The sequence below is a fragment of the Vicia villosa genome, unplaced genomic scaffold, assembly GCF_029867415.1.
Source record: "Vicia villosa cultivar HV-30 ecotype Madison, WI unplaced genomic scaffold, Vvil1.0 ctg.000114F_1_1, whole genome shotgun sequence".
Lineage (NCBI taxonomy): Eukaryota > Viridiplantae > Streptophyta > Magnoliopsida > Fabales > Fabaceae > Vicia > Vicia villosa.
The window spans coordinates 890,952-918,266 of record NW_026705022.1 but is presented as its reverse complement, the minus strand read 5'-3'; the positions used below and the strand labels follow the sequence as shown (position 1 = coordinate 918,266).

At 32.9% G+C, this 27,315-nt stretch overlaps 2 protein-coding genes across 2 annotated transcripts; both read right to left on the bottom strand.

Annotated features, from left to right (window-relative positions):
- Nucleotides 1-678: 678 nt before the first annotated feature.
- LOC131624315 (pre-rRNA-processing protein ESF2-like) lies at nucleotides 679-3,595 on the bottom strand. Its single transcript, XM_058895262.1, has 7 exons — nucleotides 3,140-3,595; nucleotides 2,976-3,039; nucleotides 2,784-2,851; nucleotides 2,607-2,696; nucleotides 2,395-2,525; nucleotides 945-1,070; nucleotides 679-835 (listed from the first exon to the last, which is right to left on the bottom strand). Exons 1-7 carry the CDS (start codon nucleotides 3,393-3,395, stop codon nucleotides 818-820), a joined length of 753 nt encoding a protein of 250 aa, XP_058751245.1. The 5' UTR covers nucleotides 3,396-3,595; the 3' UTR covers nucleotides 679-817.
- Nucleotides 3,596-9,580: 5,985 nt separating this feature from the next.
- On the bottom strand, nucleotides 9,581-19,413 carry LOC131624356 (pentatricopeptide repeat-containing protein At4g35850, mitochondrial-like). Its single transcript, XM_058895309.1, has 13 exons — nucleotides 19,282-19,413; nucleotides 19,039-19,192; nucleotides 18,204-18,366; nucleotides 17,396-17,461; nucleotides 17,181-17,278; nucleotides 16,750-16,867; nucleotides 16,454-16,663; nucleotides 15,124-15,200; nucleotides 11,281-11,374; nucleotides 10,393-10,458; nucleotides 10,227-10,304; nucleotides 10,015-10,116; nucleotides 9,581-9,889 (listed from the first exon to the last, which is right to left on the bottom strand). Exons 1-13 carry the CDS (start codon nucleotides 19,304-19,306, stop codon nucleotides 9,794-9,796), a joined length of 1,347 nt encoding a protein of 448 aa, XP_058751292.1. The 5' UTR covers nucleotides 19,307-19,413; the 3' UTR covers nucleotides 9,581-9,793.
- Nucleotides 19,414-27,315: the final 7,902 nt, after the last annotated feature.

Below are 27,315 nucleotides of genomic sequence, written 5' to 3'. Positions count from 1 at the left end.
TTAGTTCTCACATCATATTATTTATCATTTTTATTCAGGAGTAGAAACTCGGGATCAACAAGATGGAGCAACCAAAGAATCAAAAGTAAAAGATTAGATAATCATGTACTAGATCTGAAAAGTGGGAATATTAATATTGTAACTCCACATGTCTGAGGCGGTCTTCCGATCAAATTTTAAAGGAACATATCTGAACATTGTATAATAATTTTTAAATACTTATTATATGATGTTATATGGAGTGACCACAACCTAAGGTAAGAGGGCCATAACCTCTAGGAACTCAGACCATAGTAGAGACTTGTAAGTAATTTGTAGAAAACTTATTACAATTTGAAGGAATTGTGGCTTTGAAAATTTTGATTAAAATGATGACATCAAGTAGAAGCTAGTTGATCAAATTTAAAACCGGCTACAGTTGAATAGGAGAGAAACGACATCCCCTACCATAACCACTTACATTTCTTCGTCAACGTCCACAATTAGATCCAAAATTACATAGATCAAGGCCGATGGAAGATGGTGCAAAAGAGAGAGGTGCAGATTGATATATTCAAAATCAAATAACATTAAATTGGAATCAAAGTCTTCGTATTGTTCAACAACAAAAGATTTAAAGTTTACAGTTCAAAACTTGATATTTTGTAATAGGGGCAAATCAATGCATGGAAAACCAAGTTTTGCACAATTTAAAATTTTCAACAAGTTGACATAATTGCCTGTTATGTATACATATTACTTTGATTTCCAGTTTCAAAACCTGAATAAAAAAGTAAAAATATTTCCTAGATAAACTGCAAATGAATAAACACATGCATTACGAGCCACCAAATACCTGCAAGGGTCAAAGCGGAGAATCTTCAATTAAAATCTAATGAAAAATAAAAAATAACAGAACAACAACAAAACAAAATGAGACAATCAATAATGAAATTGATACTTACTGTATCTAGAAAATCATTTGACAGTTCAGTTTTACTTTGTTTAGCATCAGCAGCAATAGGTTTTGTTTGAGGGAAATGCCGAATCACTTTTTCCACTTGTACTGAGTCTTGTTGAACCTTCTGCTTCTGCACAAGCCAAATGAAGTGATTCATCAATATACATAATAGATAATACTCAATGAAATTTGAAAAGTACAGATAAAAAGATTATTAAATTTACTTCTAATAAAAATGTTTGTGAAGCATGTTATGTGAGCCAGTGTGATGAAAGCATAAGCAAAAAGAAGTAAATAATCACATGTTCTTGTGGATTTAAGGAAAAAGTTAACAATATTTTTATATTCTAAAACAAGTGTTAGCTACAATGCACAACTAGAGATGGTCTTCCACCATGCAAGATCATCTTTGAATCTTTAGATGAAAGAGTTCCACCAAATTTATCCCTTTTTCTCCACCATTTTTGCCTCCTCAGGACCAAAACGCACAGCCTGAGTTAAATATTTGGGAACGGCTACCCTTCCCATCTACATAGGTTGGATGCTACGTTGATCTTGTAGGTGTCAACAGAGAACTTGTCAGATCTTGAACACCGCAACAAATGGATGAGAGGCAGAAACCCTCTTTGCGATAAGAGGTGTGGTGGCTGACGAGAAGAGCAACAACGATGATGAGAGGACACGATCTCAGAGGATGGCATGAAGGAAAGGGGACGCATGCCGACCATCATTCAGTGGTGGCGGTGGCGAGGGAGTCGTATCCCTTTCTATTTTCTTCTTCCTAATTTTATTTTTTGAGTAGAGGTGGCTGGTGGAGGTTTAAATGCTGTTCCTCCCCTAGTTTTTTCTCTGTTTTACTGTTTGTTTGGTGTTTTGGTTTCTAAAAATGGGTTTAGTTGCTGGATGATTGGTTTTTTTTGACTGAGGTAAAAGAGAGGATGAAATGTATTTTCTTTTTATACAACTGAAAAATATTGCCGTGGACCATACAATAAAAAGGGATCAAATTTTATGATACATTAGTGTTCTGTGGAATGTGAAGTCACCGATCCAGAAAGAATGTGGTGATTTATACAGAAAGAATGTGGTGAGTGGGCGAAAAAGAAAGTCAATGAAAGTCATCACTTGCTAATTTCAAGTTCCAATTACTGGATAACTTTTCCTATTGCTATCCAATTTCTGAGCAGCCATAAATAATTGATTTTAAAAAATACACATAAGTTATTTCTTTAATGAAAACCACTGTTACAGTTCTATTTTTTTTATGTCACCGAACCAATGCCAAAGGTAGTAAAAAAAATCCTGTATTAACCAAGGAAATCAACAGATATGGACTAGAGTGAGCTACCCATTTATTTTCTTAACGGGGACGTATTGAAATTGAATTAAGTCATGGCATGATAACTTATTTAGTGTTATGTTTGGGTCAAGTGCAGAGACAAACAGATATGTACCTTCTTTAACCTCTCCTCAATAGCATTCGAAGCACGTGACTGATCAACTTGGGACTTATAGAAATCCCTCTCTTTCTTGGCAGCAGAAAGTTCCAATGCCACTTTTTGCTCCCGAGTAGCTCTCTTGAAGGCTGTAACAAATATGTTTAGCTTTAGCTTGAGCTGCTTATTCCTCAATAAATGAAATCAAGAACTGATCATAAAGTGGTTACCTAGTTCTTCAGTTAGATCATCCCACTTGAACTTGCTTAAGTACTTAATATTCCAAAGGTCATAGTAGAAAGATGACCTCTTCCTTCCCCCTAGACAAACACAATACGATTCAAAAACTAACAACTGCAAACAATTGCAAACAGACATGAAAAAACATTCTAGAGCCAAACAAATACCTATCTGTTCACCATTTAGATTATTGGCAACCCTCTTGGCAACAAATTTATTGGCGAATTCAACCCATCTACACCATAACAAAGCAAAAATTCAATCATCAAAACGCACCGACATAAAAACAAACCACCTTAAAAGCTTCAATCAGATGCCAATTCAGTCCAATTTCAAAATCAAATAAAATAAACAATCACCCTTCCGAATAAGCTTGGTTTTGAGATGCACGTGCCCGCTTAATTTGCACTCTAGCAGAAGACGCTGTTAAATTATAAAAAAAAAAAAAAACAAATAAAAATCAATTATAAAACTAACCAAGCAGTAAAAGAAAACGTTTTTATGTGTGAAGAGTGAGTGTGACCTTGAGGAGCGAGAAAAATCCTCTGAATATCCCCAAATTGAGATAGAAGTTGTCGAAGCTTAACATGATCCATATGAGGAGGAATGCGACTCAAATAGCAAACACCGCGCTTTTGAGCTTTCTCCGTTTCCTTCTCCAGCTTCTTCTTCATCTTCAGTTTCTTCTTTAATTTCAGTTTCGATTCCAACTCTGTGTTCTTTTCGTTCGATGGTACCGTTGCCGCATCAATCTCGTTATTTTCATCTGGAGCCTCCATTCTTTTTTCTGTGTTTGTATAGTTGAAAAGGAGAATGGGGTGGAGGTGGATGTTGAAGGTGTGTGAGTTGTGATGGATTGCAGGTGGCGAAGCCGAAATGCTGCGACGGTGTTGTTGCCGGAGTTCTGGGTAGAGTCGAGGAACGAGAGAAGAGGATTTAACTTAGGGTTTATAAGACGGAGAAAATCTAAACAGTAATGAAACGACCTCGTTTTGCAGATTTTTTTATTTAACGTTTTTTTGACAAATTAATTTTGAGTATTAGTTGATTATAAAAAAAAATACAAAAGTCTAAATTTAATAACCAAATCATTTAAATTTTTAATTCATAACACATGAAAATGCTTACCTTTTTTATCAATAAAAAAATAAATCATCGAAAATTAAGTTTTTGGAATTGAATTCTTACTAAACAGATATTAAATAAGGAGATTGATAAATAGAAAACACTCTCAATTTTTGAACAAGTGAATTTAAGAAGTTAATCAACACAAGCATATCCTTCGTGTTAGGTGTGAAGAAGGATAAGCTATCGTCCTTTATGAATAAGAGATTGAATAAATTCACCAAAGGGGCATGAGGATGAATAGAAGGCACACTCTTTTGAATTAACTTAAAAATTGTTTGAGAATTAGACTCGTAAATCACATTCATGAAACCATGATTCCAAGCACTATCAAAACCATGAGAAATGACTTGAAGTTCAACATTAATATTAGAGGTGAAACCACAACTTCAAGGAAACTTGTGATTTAACCTCCAAAAATGTTTCTCAAAAGACCACCAAAGTCGAATGGCCATGAACTACCAATGAAGTTACCATCTACATTGACCTTTATCACATTCTCTGGGGGAGGGTTCCAAGAAACAAATCTAGGGGCTAATACCTTATTAGAACCACCTGTAGCAACCGGTTTAAAAATCGAGAGTCGCCACCATTATTTTTTATCCTAAGGGTAGTTATCTGGCTAACAATATTCTAGAGAGAGCAAATTCCATTTAAAGGATTCTTCGTTACGAGATTTCCAAATCATCCAACAACAGTTGCGAAACAAAGAGTTGTGATTAACAACCACATTAATTTTCATCCAATTATACATATCATTCTCATAAAAATGAATGTGAGATGGAAAACTGAAATTGTTCCAAACTTACATGGCCTTAGGACAATTTCTAAGAGTGTGTAAGATAGTTTCAATAGTTGTAGCACATCTATAACAAGAGGCATTGTTGAAATGTGATGAGTGGCCCGTGTACAGTTGGTAGGAAACTTCTCGTGCATGATGATCAACAAAATGACGAATATTTTGAGGTAACTTAAGGTTCTAAATCCAATACCAAATCATTGTCTGAATTTGAGGTGAATTGGACACCAAAGTTAACAAAGAATAAGTTGATTTGGTAGAAAAACTTCCAATAAAATGCTTACATGTGATAACTAGGTTACTTTGACTTATAAATTAATTAAATCAATTGTTATGTGAGAATCTATACAAACACTCACTTATATCGAGCCATGGCCATGCCGCGTGTGAGCTCCTATTGTTGAAACATCTATGGTTGGAACTTCATTTTTTGTGAAATCGGTCACTTGAAACTTGTGTATGATAATCAATCATTTTTGTACCTCTCTTTCAATCCAATTTTTGTGGGAGGACAAAATATATGGAAGACGACTGTCATTTTTTTAAAGAAAAGATTATCACCACAATCCAATTTTTCATAGGAGGATAAAATATATAGAAGCCGACTTTCATTTCCACCATAGGATTATTGCACACACACACTCGTGCATGTGCGCGAACACACACACGGTCATTTATTCACAACTGATTTTCCCAGTTTATTGGAATACTTTTCTAGATCTTCCAAATCATGTTGAGGTAGTTGTTTCAAGCCATACAAAGACTCTTGCAATTTAAGGACCTGGTTACACTCCTTTGAGAAATAAACCAAAAGGGTTGCTCAATGTAATTATCCTCTTCCAAATCGTCGTGCATGAATGCATTCTAGATATCCAATTGAAATAGAGGTCAATGTTTCATGGAGGAGATCTTCATAAAGAGACAAACATATGTCAACTTTGTAGCATGTGAAAAAATATCACTCCAATCTAAGTTTGATTGTGTACTTGAATATATTCCTTTGTCATTAGATCGACTTTCAATTGATGTATATGCCCATCAAGGCCTGGCTTAACATTAGATACACATATGCAACCAGTAAGAAATTTTCTAGGTGGAAGGGGAATAGACTCCTTAGAATAATTAAATTCTAATGTTGATACTTCATCAAGTATGTTATGTCTCTACCTTGGATGAAGCAATGCTTCTTGAATAGTCTTAGGAATATAAACATATGTAAATGTAGAAACAAAATCATGGTAGGTTGAAGACAAATTATGGCAAGACACATAATTATAAAAAGGATAAGGGTTACATCTTGAACGATTATCTTTACATATGACAACGAGCAAATTAGGAGACATATGAGGTACTAGAGTGGGGTAGGAGCATTTATAACATGAGTTTAATCACATGTCCTAAATCTTCTCTCATAGGTAATGTCATACTTCTTCAACAATTGTTGAAATTCGGTTGAAGATGACATATCTATCACAATTGGTTGACCATAAGATAAATCAGTGGAGTTGATAAACTCAAAATGAAGAATAAAGAAAACTTGATCTAAATCAATTGGAGGAGCATTTGAGTTGGTAAAGTATGGTATTTCCATAAAAAATGCAACATTTGCAGATGTATAGAAGCGATGTGTAAGGGATAGTAACAATATATCCCTTTTGGACACAAGAGTAATCAAGGAAGACATGTTTGATAGCATAAGTAAATATCTTATCACAACATGAAGAAAATCATGAACAAAATAAATACGAGTGGAAACAACATATAAGGGGTCTATAGGGTGCAAAAAAGAATGGGGAACCTGATCATTCATAACAGAATATGACATATGATTTATTAAATACCCTAAAGTAAGAATAGTATCACCCAAGAATTTGAGAGAGAGAGATCGACATTTAAGAAAAAGGATATGAGCAATATCAACAACATGTCTATATTTTCTTTTAACGACAAAATTTTTGTTGATGTGTGTAAGGATAACTAGATTGGCATATAGTACCTTTAAAGTGCATGAAAGAATTTTTAAAAAAATGAGAAATATTATTTTGCATTATCATTAGCAAAATGTGAATAATTTTGGCAATTTGTGTCATACTTTAGGAATAAAAAATTATTTAAAGTGTTAAATAACTCATCAGGGCCGGCCCTATGCATGTGCAGGATGTGCTACAGCACAGGGCCCCAAATTTTGGGAGGCCTCAAATTTTTAAAAGGTCCAATTTTTTTTCATAAATATTAATCGAAATAAATAAAAAGTTATAATAAAAATCCAAATGCTATAATAAAAACTCAATACATACAAAAATTAAGATAGATCAAAACTCAAAATAATTATAATTAAATATATTATTGATGAATACATAAATGTAATTTTTATGTGTCTTTTTTAATTATTATAATTATATTTATATTTTAAACTTGGGCCCATTTTTAAAATTCGAACGGGGCCTCTGCATCGATTGGGCCGGCCTTGTAACTCATAACAGTCTTTTATTAAAAATACTCAACTACATCTAGAGAAATCATCAATACAAGTAACAAAATAAGTTTATTCTAAAATAGAAGGAACTTCAGTATGACCCTTAAACATCAAAATGAACAAAATTAAAAAGAGACTTAACTTTGTGATTAAAACGTTCTGTAAAAAGAAATTCTAACATGTTTTTCTAATTGGCAAGAATCACATTGTAAAAATTAAAAAGAGACTTAACTTTGTGATTATATTTATATTTTAAACTTGGGCCCATTTTTAAAATTCGAACGGGGCCTCTGCATCGATTGGGCCGGCCCTGTAACTCATAACAGTCTTTTATTAAAAATACTCAACTACATCTAGAGAAATCATCAATACAAGTAACAAAATAAGTTTATTCTAAAATAGAAGGAACTTCAGTATGACCCTTAAACATCAAAATGAACAAAATTAAAAAGAGACTTAACTTTGTGATTAAAACGTTCTGTAAAAAGAAATTCTAACATGTTTTTCTAATTGGCAAGAATCACATTGTAAAAACTCTAGCTAATGAAGGTCATTAACCATTTTCTTCAATTTCGATAAACTCGAATGACCTAAGCGACGATTTTGGAGATCAGAAGATTCAGTGACAATGCATATAGTAAAAATGAAAGGACGAAGATAGTAAATACTACGAGATTCAATAATGACTCCAATAATCTACCTCGTACTTTGATCATGCGAAAAAAAAAAGTCAAAAGTAAAGGTTATTATACAGTTTAAGGAACTAGTTAATTTTCTTATATAAATCAAATTTATGGGACAATTAGAAATAAATTAAAGAAAGCTTAAAGAGAACGGGGAAATAAGTGAAACTTGGTCAATCTTAGTTTCCTCAACTTTAAATCCATCTACAATAGTGATAGAAGAGAGATAATTAGATGGTGATAATTCAAGGAAAACGAGGAATTGCTAGTCACGTGACCTGAAGCACCAAAATCCAACTTTAATCCAAGAGGTGTAAATTAAAAGAAACAAAATGTAGAATTATTAATATGAGCAAGAGTCATTAAGGAGGTGATATGTCGTGTTGCTTTCAAATACAAATACTCCTTATATTCAAAGTGCAGTTTCAAGTTCATCCTTTGGCTCAAAATCTAAAAGATTTTAGTAACATAAGCAATGTTATTCAAAAAGTCATGAAAACAGAACCACAAATGCATACTGTGCATGTCTTTTCTACAATAAGATAATAGAAATTAGCTCGATCCTTAACTACGTCCATGACCTCCACTAGGTAAATATATGCAGACAAGACGATTAATGAGCTCTCGTACCATAGGGATGGTATATTTATTGACACATGGTCTTTAAGAGGTTTTTTTTTTTGAGTTAATGTGAACTTTTTTCATTATCCAAAAACAGTTATTACACCCGATCGCTAGGATCCAAGGAAGACAAAATAACTAACTCTAAGTATAATTCAGAATCTTTGTGCTTAGTTTGCTATACATGTTACACCTAATTTTCACATTATATATAATTCTCTCACTCAGAGTACGATCCATGCTTTTATGTGAAAAACACATATCATTTCTGCCACGCCAAATCGCGTAAATTGTCTCAGCTAGGGCTATCTTCAAAATCTGTATATGCAGGCCCTTCTTCTTCGTCTCCTGAATGATCCATTCAACTTCTCTAGTCCAACCATAAGGATATTTGGTAAAGATGTGCAAGCCCTTCCTCGTCTCTTGAATGAACCAGTCAACTTCTCTAGTCCAACCATAAGGATATTTGGTAAAGATGTGCAGAGAAAACGATTAATGAGCTCTTATACTATAGGGATGGTATATTTATTAACGCCTGGTCCTTAAGAGGATCGTCCATATTCACTATTGCCTAGTCTTTTAAGAGGACTGTCCTCTTTAGGAAGACCATGAAGGATAAACACCATAAACATAATGTGAAGTTTTTCCAATGAATGCTTAGTTATGATTATTATTAAATCAAGACATCAAAATTGTAAGCGAAACAAAAAGAGTGATCAAAACTATATTTAAACTTATTCTCTTTTAATTGTAAGTGATTTGCAAGAAAATGCTTAGGTAGACTAGCTTTATTTAATGGTGTCAACAATTGGGCAGCAACATTAAACATATCGGAGTGCTCACCATAGAATAAAATAAAAAACTACTTAATGAACATTCAAACTGTAATAAAAAAAAATCAAGGACAAGTATCGAAATACAGAGGAATAAAATCATAGCCTTGAGTAGCTAATTCCAACTTCGTCTCTTAATCCAACACTTTGATCATTGATGTTATTACATTTGATCTTGCCAGCTTCAGGGAAGTTAATCTCTATCATTCAAAACAATAACAACTAAGTCTTATTCCACTAACAACAACAACCAAATCTTATCCATCTAAGTGGGGTCAGGTATATGGTTCAACTTTGGCCATAATATCCCACTAAGTGGAATTAGGTACATGGATCATCTTTCGCCATAATGTTCTATCCAGTTCCATGTTTCTATTCAAATCGCTAATCTCGAAAATTCATTTATTTTAAAATAATAAATCATTGGTTGATAAAAATCAAACCAAGTGCATCAATTTCAATGAGATTACACCTTAGAGAGGATTGATGAAGACTGCGTGAATTAATGAATTCCTAAGATCAACTCATACATGAATCAAGTTTAAAAAATTCTTCGTAACTCATGGATTCTCTTTTCAAAACAGAAAAACCTATCAACAGCTAACAGAATTCACAACAAAAAAAGAAAGAACATAAATCTCTATACATTCCCACTTCCCCTAAATCTCGAGCGAAGGTTGTCATACATTTGAGTAACCAATACGAGTCTTGGATCATCTTGAGGAATCTGTCGATCCTGCAATTCAACACACATAGCATCGGCATCAAGGGTATAATCCAATTGTTAGATAGCTAGAATAGATGATGTGACAGTAGATATCCTCTATATTAATCAATCTATTGCTGAGGTGAATAACTCACCTTCAAACCCTGGTAGTATGCTTCCACCGCAGGCAACGTAGGGTAGACATTACGGGATCGCATCAAGTCCCATATGTAGTTAGCATTAGTATATCCTCCAGTCTGTCAATTTAAAAACAACAAAATACACGCATTTAACTCGTGAGCGAAATGTGTTAATCATCTCATATTAAGCACATAGCAAGATGGTATAATTGGAAGAGAATGTTTACCTTTTCACCAGCTGCCCTGAGCAGGAGCTCACTTCCCATTTTGGCATTCATGAAAAAGTTTCTTTCATTCATCCTTACCTACAATTACAGATTTAAATTTGAATCTTTAAACATATCAAATTAATTTCAACATAACAAAGTTGATTAAGTGTAAATGTTAACTTACCAGTATATCTTGAGAAATTTGCATTCCTTTCTCAGTGTAACCAACCATTGCCCCTTCGGCAAGTGTCTGCAATCATGTTGGTTGGTATAACATTAATTAATAAGCATTTTATACAGTTCGCTAACAAGATAAAAAAACCTTGAAGTGAACAATTGTGCGCATTTTTTGAAAACAATGAAAATGACATGAAGAATCGTTTTCATGAATTTCATCTTCTCTCCGTCATAATGATTTTTCTAGTCTCGGATCTTATAAACAAGTTAAAATGAACAAATTTTTAAAAATGAAAATATAAATATTTGCACAAAGAAAACGGACCCTTAAATTTATGACTTTGTTTTTATTTTATTTTCAGTTTTCAAATATTTGTACGCAAGGCCGGCAGTATAAACAAGGTGGGAATTTTGTAACTAAAAGTGAAAACAAAAGAGTACTTTCACAAATTAAACAAGCCCAACAGAGAGGAATCAGCATTTTTAAAATTCACACACACATATGGGCTACACCACTTCCAAAAAGGCATACTTGGGCTCTGAGGAAAAACATCTTAATTAAGTGCTTACAAGCAAGTGTGTATCATATAAATCCTGATGTATAAGATACTTGTATACAAAATATAAAATAAAGTCAATTTATTTTCATATGAGCTATAAGTTATTTGTTTACTGATGTATAAGATACTTGTATAACAAAATATAAAATAAAGTCAATTTATTTTCATATAAGCTATAAGTTATTTCCTTAAGCTCTCTTAAACAGTCTTACAAATGTATGTCAGTAAAAGTCAATCTAACCAGGCCCTCAGTCACATTACTGGTATATGAAGAAATACAAGCATTCAACTACGAAGTTGGTATTTATTGAACTAGAAACTAGGAGAAAACTCACCACAAAAAGTTCGGCAGCATTACCCCTTCCTAAATTTATAAATTCCTCAAAATATTGAAGACCGCGTTCAATTTCTCCAGCATGACAATAGCACCTGTATAAGAATGGTAATTGGTAATAGAGATTTAAAACTGAAATTTGTATATAATGGACAACAAAAACAGTTGAAACAGCAGCAAGAAATGAGGATTTTGTCTAGACCTAAAAAGTTCAAACTGCAAACATATTTCCTTACTTCACCACAACACAACCAAGTTGACCCAGTTTGATGGTTACAAGTATTCCTTTTACAAGCGGCTCATAGTTTATTGTTAGCAACAACCCCGAAAATTCGAACTGGTTTACATTCTATGGTTCCATCCCTGAATCTACCCATATCCAAGAGTCCAGTCCGGCTTTACATGAGGTAACTTCCTAGACCCTTCAAGTTCTAGAAAATCAATTTCAAAATTCTCTCATTCACATGAACCAGAATTAAACCCAGTCTTACATAGGGAACTAGAATTCAGCTCGATACGACTGCTACACTATGAAGACTTACATCTTTCAGTTTCCCTCAGGAAAGATACTAGAGCCTTTATCAAAAAGACTTTACCCTCTATCCAACTACCTATGCTTTGAACAGTTCTTACCTAATAAAAAAGTCTTCCTCACAAGCCTAAATAAACACTTTAACAATATCGACCTATCTATTTGAGGAGTTGTCTGGCGGGAAATGAAAACAAGCTATGGACTTTGAGGTGGAGGCATTGGATAAAAACAACTCTTGGAAATTGATTTCTCTACCAAATGGAAAAAACAAGTAGGGTGCAAGTGGATATACAATGCAAAATACAAGGTTGATGAATCTATTGAGAGGTACAAAGCAAGATTGGTACCCAAAGGACTCGCTCAAATTTATGGAGTATATTATTCAAAGACACATTTGCTCCAGATGCAAAAATAGTTATTGCCAGGGTGATATCTATTAGCTTTAGCAGCTAACTACAATCGAAACATAAACAAATTTGATGTGAAAAATGTCTTCCTTCATGGAGAACTTTAAGAGATCAACATGAATGTACCCCCTAGCTACTGTGAACATACTACCGCCAACACCGTGTTAAAAAAGGCTTTATATGGGCCAAAGCAATCACCCAAGCATGGTTTGCAAGATTCACTAAAATTACAGTAGGTTTGGGCTTCAAACAAAGCCAAAGAGATCATACTTTTTTTTATCAAATACTTCGGGGAGTAACAATGTTACTGGTGTATGTGGATGACATTATAGTGACAGATGATGATAAGGAGAAACATCAGTTGTTAGGCCAACACTGCCGAGGAATTTGAGATTAAGATCTTGGGAAAATTGAAGTATTTTCTAAGAATTGAAGAGGCAAACTCTAAGAAAGGAATCTCTATATATCAATAGAAATACATAAGTAATCTTCTGCAAGAGACTGATAAGACAACTTAGAAGTGCACCAATTGATCCAAGTGTAAAGTAGAGGAAGGCTGAAGAAGATAATGAGGTAGATAAGGAAATGTATCCCAATTGATACAAGACATGATGTTGCTTTTGTAGTAAGCTTAGTGAGCCACTTCATACGCCAACCAAAGGAGATTCATTTACAAGTTGCACTCTTAATCGTGCAATATTTGAAAGGAACTCCATGTAGAGAAATTTTGTTCGAACGGAATAGAAGTGTAGGTCTTAAAGCATATATTGGTGCTACCTATGCAAGGTTAGTTGTGGATAGAAGAACAACTACATGGTATTGCACTTTCTTGGGTGGGAAACTTGAGACTTGAAAGAGTAAAAAACAAAGTGTTATCCGGATCTAATGTTGAAGAAGAGTTCAAGACAATGGCACAAAGGATATGTGAATTACTATGGCTGAAAATAATCTTGTAAGACTTGAAGACAAAGGATATTGAAGTTGACAGACACCTCATCAAAGAAAAAGTAGATGGTGGTCTTATCAGCATTTCATATGTCTCTTCCCAAGACATCCTTGCAGATTTTCTAACTAAAATGTTGAATAGCAATAACTTTAAAATAATTGTTTCTAAGCTAGAAATGATAGATATTCATTCACCAACCTAACGGAGAGTGTTGTAAATAATGTATTTTTTACTATTATTATTATTAGTAATTTGTATTTGGTCCACTAATCAATTAGGCAAGTATAGCTGTCAAAATGGGCTAGCCCATATGGCCAGGCCCAAAAAATCATAGGGTTTGGGCCTTAAAATTAGAGCCCATATTTTTTAGGCTTTTTCAGCACAGCCCTAAAAAACCCACTACCCATTAGGGCTAGCCTGTATGGACCGTGGGTAGCCTGTTAGGCCTGCATAGCTATAAATTTAAAAAAAATTATATTAATACTTATATTATCTTACTCCAAAATAACACATTGATTTTTCTCACCTCACTAAATCTTATCTCTATTCTATTCAATCTTTCTCTTTTAAATCTTATATATTAATATAATCAACACTCTTTCCTCGTATTCTATTAATTTATCTTATGTTAAATATTCAAGTATTACTTTATATAATTTGGACATGTGTTGTATTTAAAAACACATTATATTTATAAAAGATAATATAATACTTAAAAATGTATTATGGGGTTTTATTTTAATTTTTTATATAAAAAGCCCGTTTAGGGCCGGATAGCCCGAAGCCCATCTAGGGCCGGGCTCAAGTAGTAATTTTCAAGCCTATATTACAACAGGGCTTTTTTGACCCAGCCCTAAAAAGTCCGAAGCCCACCAGGGTCAGCCCGTTTAGGGTTGGGTAGCCCATTTTGACAGCTATAAGTCAAATCCATCAGGTTAGAATTGTCTAGAGTTTGTACTTTATTTACTCATACTGGAAATATAATATTCTATTTTCACAATTTTAATAATAAGAATATTAAGAAAACAATGTGTTCTTTCTGCAACACAAACAACACTTTACAGTTCTTTAATATCTGAGAGTTTGCAAGACTTTATGGGATCAACTTGTCCTTTATTATGATATAAGACTCCCTCCTATTGGTTGAAATTCATAACGACCCCATTAAAATATTTGGAACATACATAAATTTTGTTAAACTCATGAATTGCAACCAATAGAGAGGATTGTTTTAAAAAGTGTGTTAGAAAATGTGTTGCTAACGTATTGTATGACAATTATTCTTGATATAGCTAAGTATTTTCATTTTTTTTGGCAAGTATTTCCACTAAATTTTCCATTTCTTTTGTAACTACATGGTTGCCTTGTTTCAACTAGTTGCCATAATATCCACTATAAACTATAAAAGATTTTTGGCATGACACCATATACCATTTGTTAACATTAAGAGATGTTAAACCTAGATGATGACATGCAGAAAAGAAAAGCAAAAGAGAAGCAATTAATCAATGCACTAGTTATTGATGTAATTAATGTCTAACTTAAAGACAGCATAAATTCCAGTTTCGTTAATCTACATTTACATCCTAACATAAAGCTATAGTATGATAGAATGCATGTTTACAGGCGACGTAAATAGTACAACAAGAGAAATTAATAATCACTACTCCCTCCGTTTTTTATTATAAGTCGTTTTAGACTTTTCACACAGTTTAAGAAAAATAATAATTGTTGTATGAAAATGAGAAATTATGAAGGTTTTTACAAAATTATCCTTCATTAATGACATGTGGAAGATAAATTTATATAATTGAAAGGAAAGAGAATAATAAATATTTAAGGATATAATAGGAAAAATAGCATTAATTATTCATTGGAATTGTAAAGCGACTTATATTTAAACACAAATTTTTTTTCCAAAACGACTTATAATAAAAAACGGAGGGAGTAATTAATTACCTAATTACTTGCATGACAATATAGATATCAGGAATTTTCTTCTCCTTGCTCAGCATTTCAAGAAGTGTATCCGTCAACTGTCGAGATTAGGCATCAACCATAGAAATTTTATAAGTCAATTTAAAACCAAAAAAGAATGAGAGGCATAATTTTTCAATCTGGACTGTACTTAAGTCTAACCACCATTTACATATGATGCATTTAATATATAAACCAATCTGCAAAAATGGGCTTAAGCCTTAAAACTTAAACCTGGTCAAAATTAAATAAAGGGGCAACAGCTGCTCTTACAAAAAAACACAATTTGAACGGATGTAATTCAATAAAAAAGCTAAATTGGGCTTCATCCAAAGCTAAACTGGTAGGAAAAGAAAACAGAAACCAGAAAAATAAAAAATAAAAATAAATTTCTGTTTTTTATTTTTTTTCCCCCTACTACAAATACAAAAAAATAAAAAAGATGAAATTGAGATTGAGCTTTAAATCATTGTCCCTAAATAAAAGAGGAAGTCTAACTTCTAAAACTTCTGTTTTATCTTCAACAAACTAAAACAACCGTGCATGCTATAAAGGCTAAACATAGAAGAAATGTGTAGTTTGCTATCTGAGATCACTATTTCTATCGTTCATTTAGTCTCTTATCACTGGTCAGGAGTCAGGATAGAGGGTAATCATAATAGAAGAACACTTCTAGGTGTCCTCCTGCCGTGATTTAAAGAAGCTCCAAAAGGTAGCTTCTGGCTCAGACGTGCGTTTATCAGTTTTCCACTGCGGAAACAAATATAGCATTAGAAGATCTGCCATTAAAAGGAAGACTGACATGTAACATTCTGGTTTAATAGGCAATAAAATCTCACCAAAAGCCCTTGCAGTGAATAAGCCAAAATGAAGTAGGTAAAGAATATTTAAAAGAAATGTACAACATTAACCAGTAAAGTGGATATCTTGATTAGATTTAAACTCTAATAGACTTCCATATTCAAATATCACACATGACCGATTTTAACTAGTACATTGATTATTTGATCCAATATCTCAAAGGTGTGGTTGAACGATTTCATGCCACCAAAGAAGCAATGCAGAATAAGAACTTTGAAGCAAGCAAGAACTCAGTGTTGTCAATAGCGGAAGATAGTATTTTGTTCAAATTCCTCTCTACTACAGTACTATAGCTCTACTATAACCGGTATTTGACATCACTTGATACTAAATTGTGTATCCCAAAACAATAGTGGTTCCTTAAAATTCAGCAATGTCACTACTAGATAACGACATCGCAAGAACCATTTAAAAATAGCATGAAAGTTCATAGAGACGCGGCGCTTCATACCTTAACATTCTTGAAGTCTGCAGCAGCATTGAATGCAGTATGATATGCTGTAAATGGCCTGTTCACGAATCCTCCGCGCCTATTAATGTATTCTGCCGTTGGTAAGTTATATAACTCCTCATCAGTAACACCCACCATCACATTCTCAGCATTGGCGCTGTCGGTTTCTACTGAAGACCATATCTTCGACCTCTCCACGAACTCGGTAACCTTTTTCCACAGAACAATAAGTTCAAAGATTTATGGAAAAATACACAATAATACATGTCAAATCAAGAAATAGATACGGAAACTACTTTTGCATCAAAATCATCAGTAAAAGGTGTTTTGTTCTTGTGTGCAACTATAAGCCCAGCATAGCAGAACTTGTTTAATCCCAGACCAGCTGCAGTCATATCACGGACAATTGCATACCTGGATCAATAATTTGAATGAAATGTTTTTTTGAAAAAGATAAACACATAAAAGTAAATTTGATGATGCTGATACGCATTTGGCAATATATAAAAAAGATGACACGAAAAAAGAAATAATCTTATGTGAAGGAATGAATGAAAAGAATCAAGTTTTAGTAAAGTACTAGATGCAGTGAAAATAATATAAAAACAGGAATACTTAAATAATGTTTTGAACGGAAACAAAATTATAAAAAAAATGGCATGTTTCCTTTGGGTCATTCTTCTATTAGTAGTAAATATATTAATAAAAAAGCAGCAATATAACATACACTCGGTCTACACGCCCTTGTGCTGCACAAGCATGTAACAAGCAGATGTAGGTTTGTACATTTGGCTTTACTTCCATGGATTTCATCTCCTCCAAAATCTTCATTTTAAAGAACAACAAGTGAAAACAATATAAATCTAAAGACGAGGAAGCAATAAGCACTTCTAATGCAGTAGAATATAAAAAGCCTATCTACAAGTAGAAGGTGACCGGTACCTGAATAGCCTGATCAGAGTTCTTGCATTTCCCACAGGTTGAAATGAGAAAGTTGTAAAAAGTAACCTACATCATCAATATGAGACTAGTCATTGATCTCTAAAAATAAAAATCTAAGGGGGGAGTTGATAGTATGTTGTCAACAAGTGCTATGGGACTATGCCATTTTACAAAAAAACAATTGAACAATGACTCCGCTGATCTTCTTTACTTCAAGTAGGATATAATTCATACGGGAATTAAAAACTAATAGCCATTGATGCAGCGATGCGCAGCAATCCCATTTTTATGCATATACTCGTACATACAACTAAGGCTGCTACGTTTAAACTACAAAGTTTGTGCAGCCTCTAGTCACAGCCAATTGAAGTCACATTTTTTGACCAAAACACAAAAGTATATTGTCTAGAAAAAGAGAACCTTAACTACATAACTTCATATTACTCAAGATTATCCATATTCAACAGCTGTTGCAACAAATAGACAAAGAAAAAAGGGCTTAACCGCCAAATACACCATCAAGAAATTGCATTGAACATAAAAACATTTAGAGTACAATCATTTTAACCATTTCTATTTGACAGTGAGAAGGAAAAAACGGCATAGCTAGTTAACAAGATGTAAACTTCAACTCACATATCGGCAACCAACTGAAATTTAAATTTTCACGTAACAAGGTTAAAGTATCCACTTTTTCATCACAAAACTTCAAATATTACTCACGCAATAACCCATATCAACAGCATAACTTTAAACAAAAAGTTGAACAAGCAAAAACTTATGAAGAAAACAAAGAAACTGTACATACATCGGGAACCAAACCCGTGATTTTCATTTGGTCCTTGAAGAAGAAAGCATCATGCATTCTAGAGCCTCTCATGGTTCCAACCATAAGCGAATGAAAAGTGTCACGGGTTGGCTTCACTCCATCAAGCATCATATCATCATACACATCCCTCAGCAAAAAAACCCTATCAAATAATCCAACAAAGCCAAAATTATATTTAAAAAAATTTATCAAAAAAATGGGGTGTCTCAAATTAATCAGAAAAAAATAAATAAATAAGTAAACACTCAATTTGATCCCTATAAAAAAACACAAATCTAATTGGTCATCAAATATGATTATACAAACCTATGTTCAAGAAAATGAGGCAATTCCCTCCACAAATGTTTATTTCTCGGTCCCTCTGTGGCCGGTCATCCTCTTAGACCAACATATAATAACTAATAACAGATTTTAAATTGTAACATCGGTTCTATTCCCGATTCATAATGGTGGCAAATAGATAAAAGCATGATGTCTTCAAGAGAATCTCCTATCGAAGTTCACTATGAATCTTTGGGTACATGTTGTCGTTAGCAACTAGTTCACAGGTTTGATGAATAGTCGAAACCAACATACTAATTAACAAGTAAGTCTATGTATTTTTTTCAGGTAACATATTATAGACTATTTTTCTGCCCCCAACTATAAAAATTCTCTGAATTCTTCCTTGAATATGATAATATAATATTTGTCCCTAAAATTATCCTAAAAATGACTAATTTAACTAACATTTTATATGTTTACAACAAAATTAACAATTTTTAATTCTTATAAACTTTTTTTTTGTTAAAGAAATGAAAAGGGAAAGAGGAACCTTCTTTGAGCATTGAGAGAACCCAAAACAGTGTTGTATTCAGCGACATTGTTAGCGTAGTTCCTCTTGGAATACTCTTCTGGGGAAGCATTGAAGAATCGGAGCCCCGAAACCCGATACAGTAACCTATCACGCACTGCAAAACGGGCTTTACCTGAAAAAAAGTGATTATGAAAAAGTGAAGTTAAAATTCTGAAATAAGTGATTATGAATGAAATTGAAATTGAAGAAGAAGAAAAGTACCTAAGAGAGATTGAAGGAACTTCATAGCAGATTTAAGAAGAGAATATTTTAGTTCAGTTCAGTTCCGTTCCTCTCTCTCTCTCTTCTCTTTTCTGTTTCGTCGTTAAACCCTTGCGTTTTGTTTGATACTACTCTGTTTGTTTTTTTGTTGGGCCTGTGGGTTGTTGTTATTGCGTTTGGGCCTTATATTGGGATTGTTGATTTGGGCACTTGTGAAATAAGAGGGGTGCTATCATCAATTGTTTAGAGAAATGTAAAATTATTAGTGTTTACTATAGAATTTAAAAGAGTTTCATTGTCAATGTAAACATGTGTCCCATGAGCTCCACCTCATTTTCCTTGCCAATCTTCATTTCACATAGCAAAGATTGTACTCGGACACCCTGATATGTTGCATTTTCAGCTAAGATGTATTTAGTTTCACATGATGATAAGTACATAACTATTTGGTTATTAGGAATCTGCGAAATTGGAGGTCTTAATATACAACTCGTTCAATTTTTCTTTTATAATTTTACCATACCAATTTGAATCACAATAAACAATTAGTTTACATATTTTAATTTCAATTTTTTAGAACAAGACACAAAAATCAATTATGCTTTAGAAAGGTATTTCATTATTCTTTTTATTGCTTGCATATGAGAAAATTTAGGGTCATGTGTACAGTTTCTTACCATCCATACACTCAATCATATATCAAGTCTCAAATTGCAAGCATGCCTTAATCATCCTACCATCTACTTACATATAGTATTTTTCCATTATCTCGTCATCTTCATAATTCCTTAGTTTATAATTGACTTATGTGGGCGTGCAAGTTGAAATGCGGTTCAATACGTAGAAGCTCTTTATGATATCAATTATGCGTTTCCTTCGATGAACCGTCATTCCTTTTTGGTTTCAACAAACTCAAGGTCAAGGAAATACCTTAATCCTTTGATATCTATCATGTCAAACTCAGTGTTCATATGTAGTTTAGAGTTAAAAATCTAAACATGATTACTCCCATTTATGTGTAGATCATCCATAAGCTGGCACATTATATCGAATTTTCCTTGATTTAAGCCTTTGACATAAATTATATGTTCTGTGCATTTTGAATAGTCAATGTATTGCCATAAATAAGACATTGGCTATTTTTTTTCCTTTGACACTGATTCATGTGAGCTTCATTATCTGTGTTGCCCAATCCTCTTAAAACATATTTGCCTTTAAACTTATCAACAAAGTTTCCATACCTTTGATAATTGTAGCACTAACTTTTATTCTTGTTCGTTTGCTTCTCTCCCTTCATATTTTGGTGAACATCATTATTGCTTGATGGAGATTCATCTTGATTAGCCTTGCTCTTTGTTGACTTTGATCCCTCATTTTTTGAACTTGCTTTTTACTTTCCATTTATGTCCATCACCTTTCTTAGAAGAATGATGTTTCATCTTCGATAAGTATTATATAAGAATGAATGAACACTTGATTCTTAAAGTAAAGAGGTGCACAATTTTCATATGATGCATGCTATGGTGTCGATATTGTTCCATTTGTAAATAAAAAAATGTAGGAAAGTGAAATGTGGAAAATGAGGTGTGTTTCTTTGACGCAATAAGAAACACTAAGGATTAGTAAACGTTAAGCATATAATGAGAACACGTGTTTGTAAGTGCAAAACCTGACAAATAAACTCAGGAATCCACTAGATAAAGAAAATACTAAATTTTATTATATCAAGAGATGATATTTGACTCACACCAAAAGTGTTTAAATACAGAAGTAAAGATATCATAGTGGACTTTTAATCCAAAACAGAAATAAAATAAAATAAAAGTAAAAGAAACCCTAATAGACTTTTAATCCAAAACTGAAATAAAATACAAAATGCGAAAAATATTAAAATGTTGTTTTTGGGCCTGAAACAAACTTGGAAAAAGCCTTCTTACATCAATCTCCTCCACCTCTAAAGAACTCGACCCCGAGTTCTCTTCTTGAAAAAGAGCCTCATCTGCTTGATATTCACGAATGTCAGTAACATTAAAAGTATTGTATATATTCTTCAAATCCTAGAGAATTATAACATAAGCATTAATATTGATCTTTCAGATCACTATAAATGAGTCATACTTGCATGGCTTCAGTTTGCAATAAGTACCAACTCAAAACCTCTCCTTGCGCAGAAACACCATCACATCGTCTCCCATATTAAAAGATTTAACTTTCCAGCGTTTATATCGCATACGAGGCAAATTGTTTAGTAGCTCAACTGCGGTCAATTCCTAGAAATCATCTAGGATCCCTAATAATTCTTCTATAATTATTATTTCCTCCTTTACAACACTCATCAACCATTTACTCGCCACTTAACAAAAAAATCTAGGTTTTTTTAACAACCTCGTCAAGCTCATTTTCACTTCGTATCATCAATAAGAAACTATACTTTTTTTCTCCTGGATTTTTTTCAAAGTGAAAAACAGGAGCGATAATAATTTTATGTGCGCACCAAATAAACATCATCCCGTTATCTCGTCCTCAATAAGTGATATCATTATCAAACTGGCAAGGTCAACCAAGTAAAATATGACCAACATCCATATCAAAAACATCACAAAGTACTTCTTATCTGTAATATTTTTCGATGGAGATAGGAACTCTATAAGCTAGTATTACTTGAACTTGAGAGCCCATGATTATCCAATCAATGTTGTATGTCTTCTTCTACCAATTTTCGTGACATCAAATTCTCCATGTTGCCAGTATCCACAATCAGATTACACACTTTGTTCTTGATAGAACAATGTGTTTTAAAAAAATTCTTGTGGTGTACTTCATCTTTGGATGCTAGTAAAATTCTATCGACACAATATTTACCTTCTCATCAGATTCTTCCTTTGTAAACTCAACCCTTCCATATTCATCGTTCTCAATGGCATGTCCTTCTCTTTCTTCTTCATCTTCCCTTTCTTCCACAACAACACCGACTCTCCTTGTTGGACAAACATTTCATCTGTGACCTCTTCCATTACAACGATAACATATGTCTCTAGTGGATTTAGCATATAGATTATTTTGCTTCTGAACCGATACTTTACCCTGATGCACACCACTAGGGTTGCTAGTCCCCTTATTCTAAGGGTTGAAATCTTTGGTTGTTGCACTATTTTCCTTATCGCCTGAAGATTCAAAGGTATTTTTGGACAAATACCTAAAACATGAGAATTTTTTAGGGGATTTCTCCATTAATTATGCCTTCAAAGCTAGTATGGACGCCTCAGCTACAGTTTATATAGTCTGTAAACCCATCTTCTCCTACAATAATCCATTTAGGCCACTGATGTATCAAGCTACCTTCTGGTTCTCTAATTCTCCCAGTTCATTACGCTCAGAGAAACGCATAACTCATTTGTGTATTCTGTTACAATTCTCTTTCACTGAACGCACTCAATATACATCTTATAAAGAATATGATCATTATCCTATAGTAAACACCGCTCCAGCATCAATCATTTCATTCTTCTCCAAGATCTGACTAGCCTTTTTCTTTGCCTCTACCTCTGGAAAAATAAGTTTATCCCATCAGACAATATCAGAACTCTTTAGCCTGACCGCCACCATCTTAACTTGCTTCTTCTCAGGGACACCCATGACATTGAAGAATCAATCAACATTAATCTTCCAATCCATAAACTCCTCCACTCCCATCGTTCCATAGAATAATGGAATATCAAGCTTCACTCGATTGTCATGGTTATTCTGTCGATTCCCATGATCAACCTCTTCCTCGTTGGGTTATTCTTCTTCAGAACTAGAATTTTCAACAATAACAACACTATTGTTTCCACCATATGTTCACTGATTCCCTTGTCTATTTGCTGATTCCCACTGTTGGCCTGATTTTCTAGAGTCGCCATCTGTTCAATCAAAACAGTTAGACACACTGTAAATGTCATGGTAATTTCCTTAAGATGTACCTTGTTCATCGGTTAATCAATTATGGTTGTTAAGCTACAGAAAAACATAGGAGAAAACCCGCTTTGATGCCACCCTAGCACGGCTAGAAACAATAGAGATTAGCCAGCGTTAAACCTATAATGAGAACACATATTTGCAAGCACGGAACCTGAAATCCACTAGATAAAAAAATACTTAATTTTATTATATCAAAAGATCATCTTTGACTCATGCCAAAAATGTTTAAATACAAAGGCAAAGAAACTCTAATGGGCGTTTAATCCAAAACATAAATAAAGTAGAAAAACTCTAATAGATTTTTAATCCAAAACATAAATTTAATAGAAAAATTGCAAAAAAATGTTAAATTGTTTTTTTGGGTCTGAAACAAACTCTGATGGCTTAAAAAGTCTTTCCACATCATGCTTTCCATTCCTTTCCTTCCATTTCTTCTATGCAGCCATCACAATCACGCCTCGTTCTACCCAGGTTACTACCCGAGGGTTTCTCCAAAAAAACATTTTTCTTCTTTTATGCAGTTAACCTCTAACTGAAGGGTCATTGGAATTCGTCATTAAAAGAGAGAATGGAAACATTGAAGATCGATTCTCGTAGTTGGTGTCAATTGGTCTATGAGGGACCTAGTTTCTTCATAAGTGTGGTGATGAACCAAGATCTAATGGAAAACTCTGGTTGATTTGTGTCTTGATGCTCCATTCTGGCAGAGGGGGGATACCTGCAAATATTTCGATGCCCAAGTCAAAGACAATTAGAATTGAAATGTCTTTATTATAAGAATAATATGTACTTTTATGTGACACCTAATTTAAGTTTTTATAGTATGATTCTACGGTTTCATTGACTTAGAACCTTCTTTTAAGGGATATTTATCTCAAGAGAGATATTCTAAAATCTCCACTTGCCTTAATTTGATGATCACTGTCACTTTGTGGAGCATTTGGGCTCTTAATCATCTAGACCACTCTCCTTGATAGTCCTTCATGGAGTGGGCATCGACCCAAACTAGAATAATTGTATATGGATTTTGAAGAAATAAGCTAAAACTTAATGTAACTGTTGAGAAATACAAGGCTCTCTTTGTAGCTAAAGATTTTAGACAAAGAGGAAATATACATTTTTTGACGTTTTTTCACTAGTTACATGGATAACATCCATAAGAGTACTCATTTAACTTATTATTCACAATTTAGAGACTTGAAGGTTTTATGGTTCATTGACAAGATGTTGGAATATTTTATATTTAAATATCATTTAATTATTATATTCCAATTGTTATTATGTGGACAAGATGAATTATATTAGCTATTTATCAAATTAAGAGTCTTAATTGATTAAGTGGTCAAATAAAGTTTAAATGGCCAATTAGATTTCTATTTAGTAATTAATTAATTGGATATGTGCTCAAATATGAGCGGATGTCAGGATGGCCCATTTTGGAACAATGGAACTCGAATTGACCATCATCCTATATATATAGACTATGATCTCCAATATATTGTACAACAAACAACTTAACTCTTCTCCCTATATGAAGAGTGTTCAAGGTCTTAGAAGTACTAGTTGCAGAAGATCCACAAGCCAACAAGTGTCAGTCACTCGTCTCTACACTTTTGCGTTTCATGATTACAGTTATCATTGCCAAAAAACTTTTATCTTATGAATCCAAGTATTCTTGAAATCCCATCTCTCATATACTAACATGTCATAGATTCTATACAAGGCCGACCTAACATAATGTGAGGCATAAGGCGACTATTAAAACAAAGTTTTTTTTGGTTCATCGTTATAATTAAATATTTGATTTTTAGAAGTTCTAAGATTTTTTACGACTAAATATTTTGGTATCTACTATGAAACTAATGTTAATTTTGGTAGTTAAATATTTACATTTTTTTTATCAAAGTTGAATTATCTTTCAAAATACAAAATTAATATGAAATTCTCTTTATACATTGAGTCATGTTATCCACTCTTACATATTATGCTGATTAAACAAAAATCTTAATAATTTATGTATTCAAATTACTCTAGAGAAATAATTTATGTATTCAAAAAGTGAAACAATGTTTAAAAAATAATTTAAATAGTCATTAGTTCTAATAAAAAGGATAGTAAAATTTTCTGATTTGTGGCCCTACCATATATGAACACAAGACCTTTCAAATAAAACATTATTTACTTACCCCCTCAACTAAGCAAGTATCTATATGTAACTTTTTTATTTTTGGAAAAATATACTGAATTTTTAATTTTTTAAGGCCTAAATACCTTTAAGAAAAATATATTTATTTTAAGGCTCTTGGAGAAGGCCTAGCCCGCCTTACCCTTGGGCCGGCCCTGATCCTACAATTATATACATATATATGTACATGTATATGTGATTGATTGCTATTGAATTAATACCAACACAAGAAGGTAAGGCTAACTTAAATAAATCTTTATATGGTATTAAACTAACTCATAAGCAACGACATGAACAATTTAACAATCTGATTATCTTGAAAGCATTCACTACAAGTCCAAAAACTTTAAAGCCAATTTTGGATCAATTTATGAATATTTTTTAAAAGAATTATACTTCTAATATTTCTTTCTTAAGAAACACCCATCATAATTCTTGTGTGATCATATATGAATCTCATAAACCACTTTGATTCAGTGACATTGTTAACTCACTTGAGAATGACCTCATACATCAATGTTGATTAAGGGAAAAAATGATAGGATGATTTGTAAGATTGAACATGATAATGAGATTTGGTGTGGTTCATCGATTCACAAACTTCTTATTTGAACAAATCCAAATTTTTATTAAATAAGGACATAAGTATTCTTCTCGTACGTGAAGTTAAAGTGTCCTAAACATTAATAATAATAAAATAATATATTTTGAAAAAAATTATAAAAGCACTATTGATGGGTTCAACTTTATCATATCTTTTTTCAAAAAGGTCATTGTATTTCTTAGTATTGTCAATCTTCTTCTTTGAACCTAAATCTTAAAATTCATGTATGTACGGAAAAATAATTTAGTAACATACTTTGAATCTTAACTTAACTTACTAATTGACAACAAGCTACAATAGGGACATATAATATAAATTCAAGGGTAATCTCATAATGAAGGGACATATTCAAGGGTAATCTCGTAATGAAGTCATCATGACATGGATTATATAATTGATAAACACACTAATGTTTTTGTTCATATAATTTGAGGCTTCAAAATCAACAATCCAAAAAAACTTCTTTGGAGAATGACATGGAGAGCAGAATAAGAATTTAGCCTTATGAGCAATAGTAGCATTAAAAGAGTGTATTAATATTTTCAAAGAATTAGTTTGAGTAGTTTCAGAAGTGTATCCATATGCTCTTTGCTTAATAGACTGGATTAAGATGCATTTGCAGAATTGTTTTCAGTTGAGGTTGTTGCATGAGCATGTCTATCCTTAAAATGTGGCTTCCAAAGTACCCAACACATCTCTTTTGCATGTCTTGACCTATTGCATAATAGAGCTTTCAACATTGGTACTTAGATTCTCTTCTGCTCTCATCACACCCTTTCATCTATAATTTTCCACTCTTTTCAAAACTGCACTTTTTGTTTATTAGTTTTTGATGAAATTTCAACCATTGGATGAGAACATGAGGAAAGGCTGGACCCAAAAAGCTGCAGATGATCTATTTTCTAATTTTTCTGTTTTTTCTCTCATTTACTTTAACAAGAGCTTCACGACTTTTTAGGAAGAAATTTAGTTGCAAGTATTCTTGGTTTTATTTTATTTCAATCAAATTCTTGATCAACCCCAACAAGAACTGATAAATAATCTGATTTCTTGTTCAACCTCAACGAGAACTGATAAATAGAATTTTCTTAATGAATTGTTTGTACAATTTGCTATCTTCAAGATTCCTCCAAACTATGTCTCATAAATATCAAGTTGCTACCAATACCTTGTGATTGGACGATAACACTCTATAACATTATTTTCTTTGTGGCAAGTCATATAAGAGACTTTTTTTTTATCTCATCTCTGATTGATTGCTCATATTTGAGTAGATTTCTTATGC

Excerpts from the sequence above, each read along its gene's own strand:
- LOC131624315 (XM_058895262.1), bottom strand. The coding sequence starts at position 3,395 with ATGGAGGCTCCAGATGAAAATAACGAGATTGATGCGGCAACGGTACCA. Across the intron at positions 2,852-2,975 it reads AACCAAGCTTATTCGGAAGG|ATGGGTTGAATTCGCCAATA; the intron begins GTGATTGTTTAT and ends GTTATGGTGTAG. Across the intron at positions 2,526-2,606 it reads TGATCTAACTGAAGAACTAG|CCTTCAAGAGAGCTACTCGG; the intron begins GTAACCACTTTA and ends TATTTGTTACAG.
- LOC131624356 (XM_058895309.1), bottom strand. The coding sequence starts at position 19,306 with ATGAAGTTCCTTCAATCTCTCTTAG. Across the intron at positions 11,375-15,123 it reads ATTGTCATGCAAGTAATTAG|GTGCTATTGTCATGCTGGAG; the intron begins GTAATTAATTAC and ends ATTCTTATACAG. Across the intron at positions 9,890-10,014 it reads CATACTACCAGGGTTTGAAG|GATCGACAGATTCCTCAAGA; the intron begins GTGAGTTATTCA and ends GTTGAATTGCAG.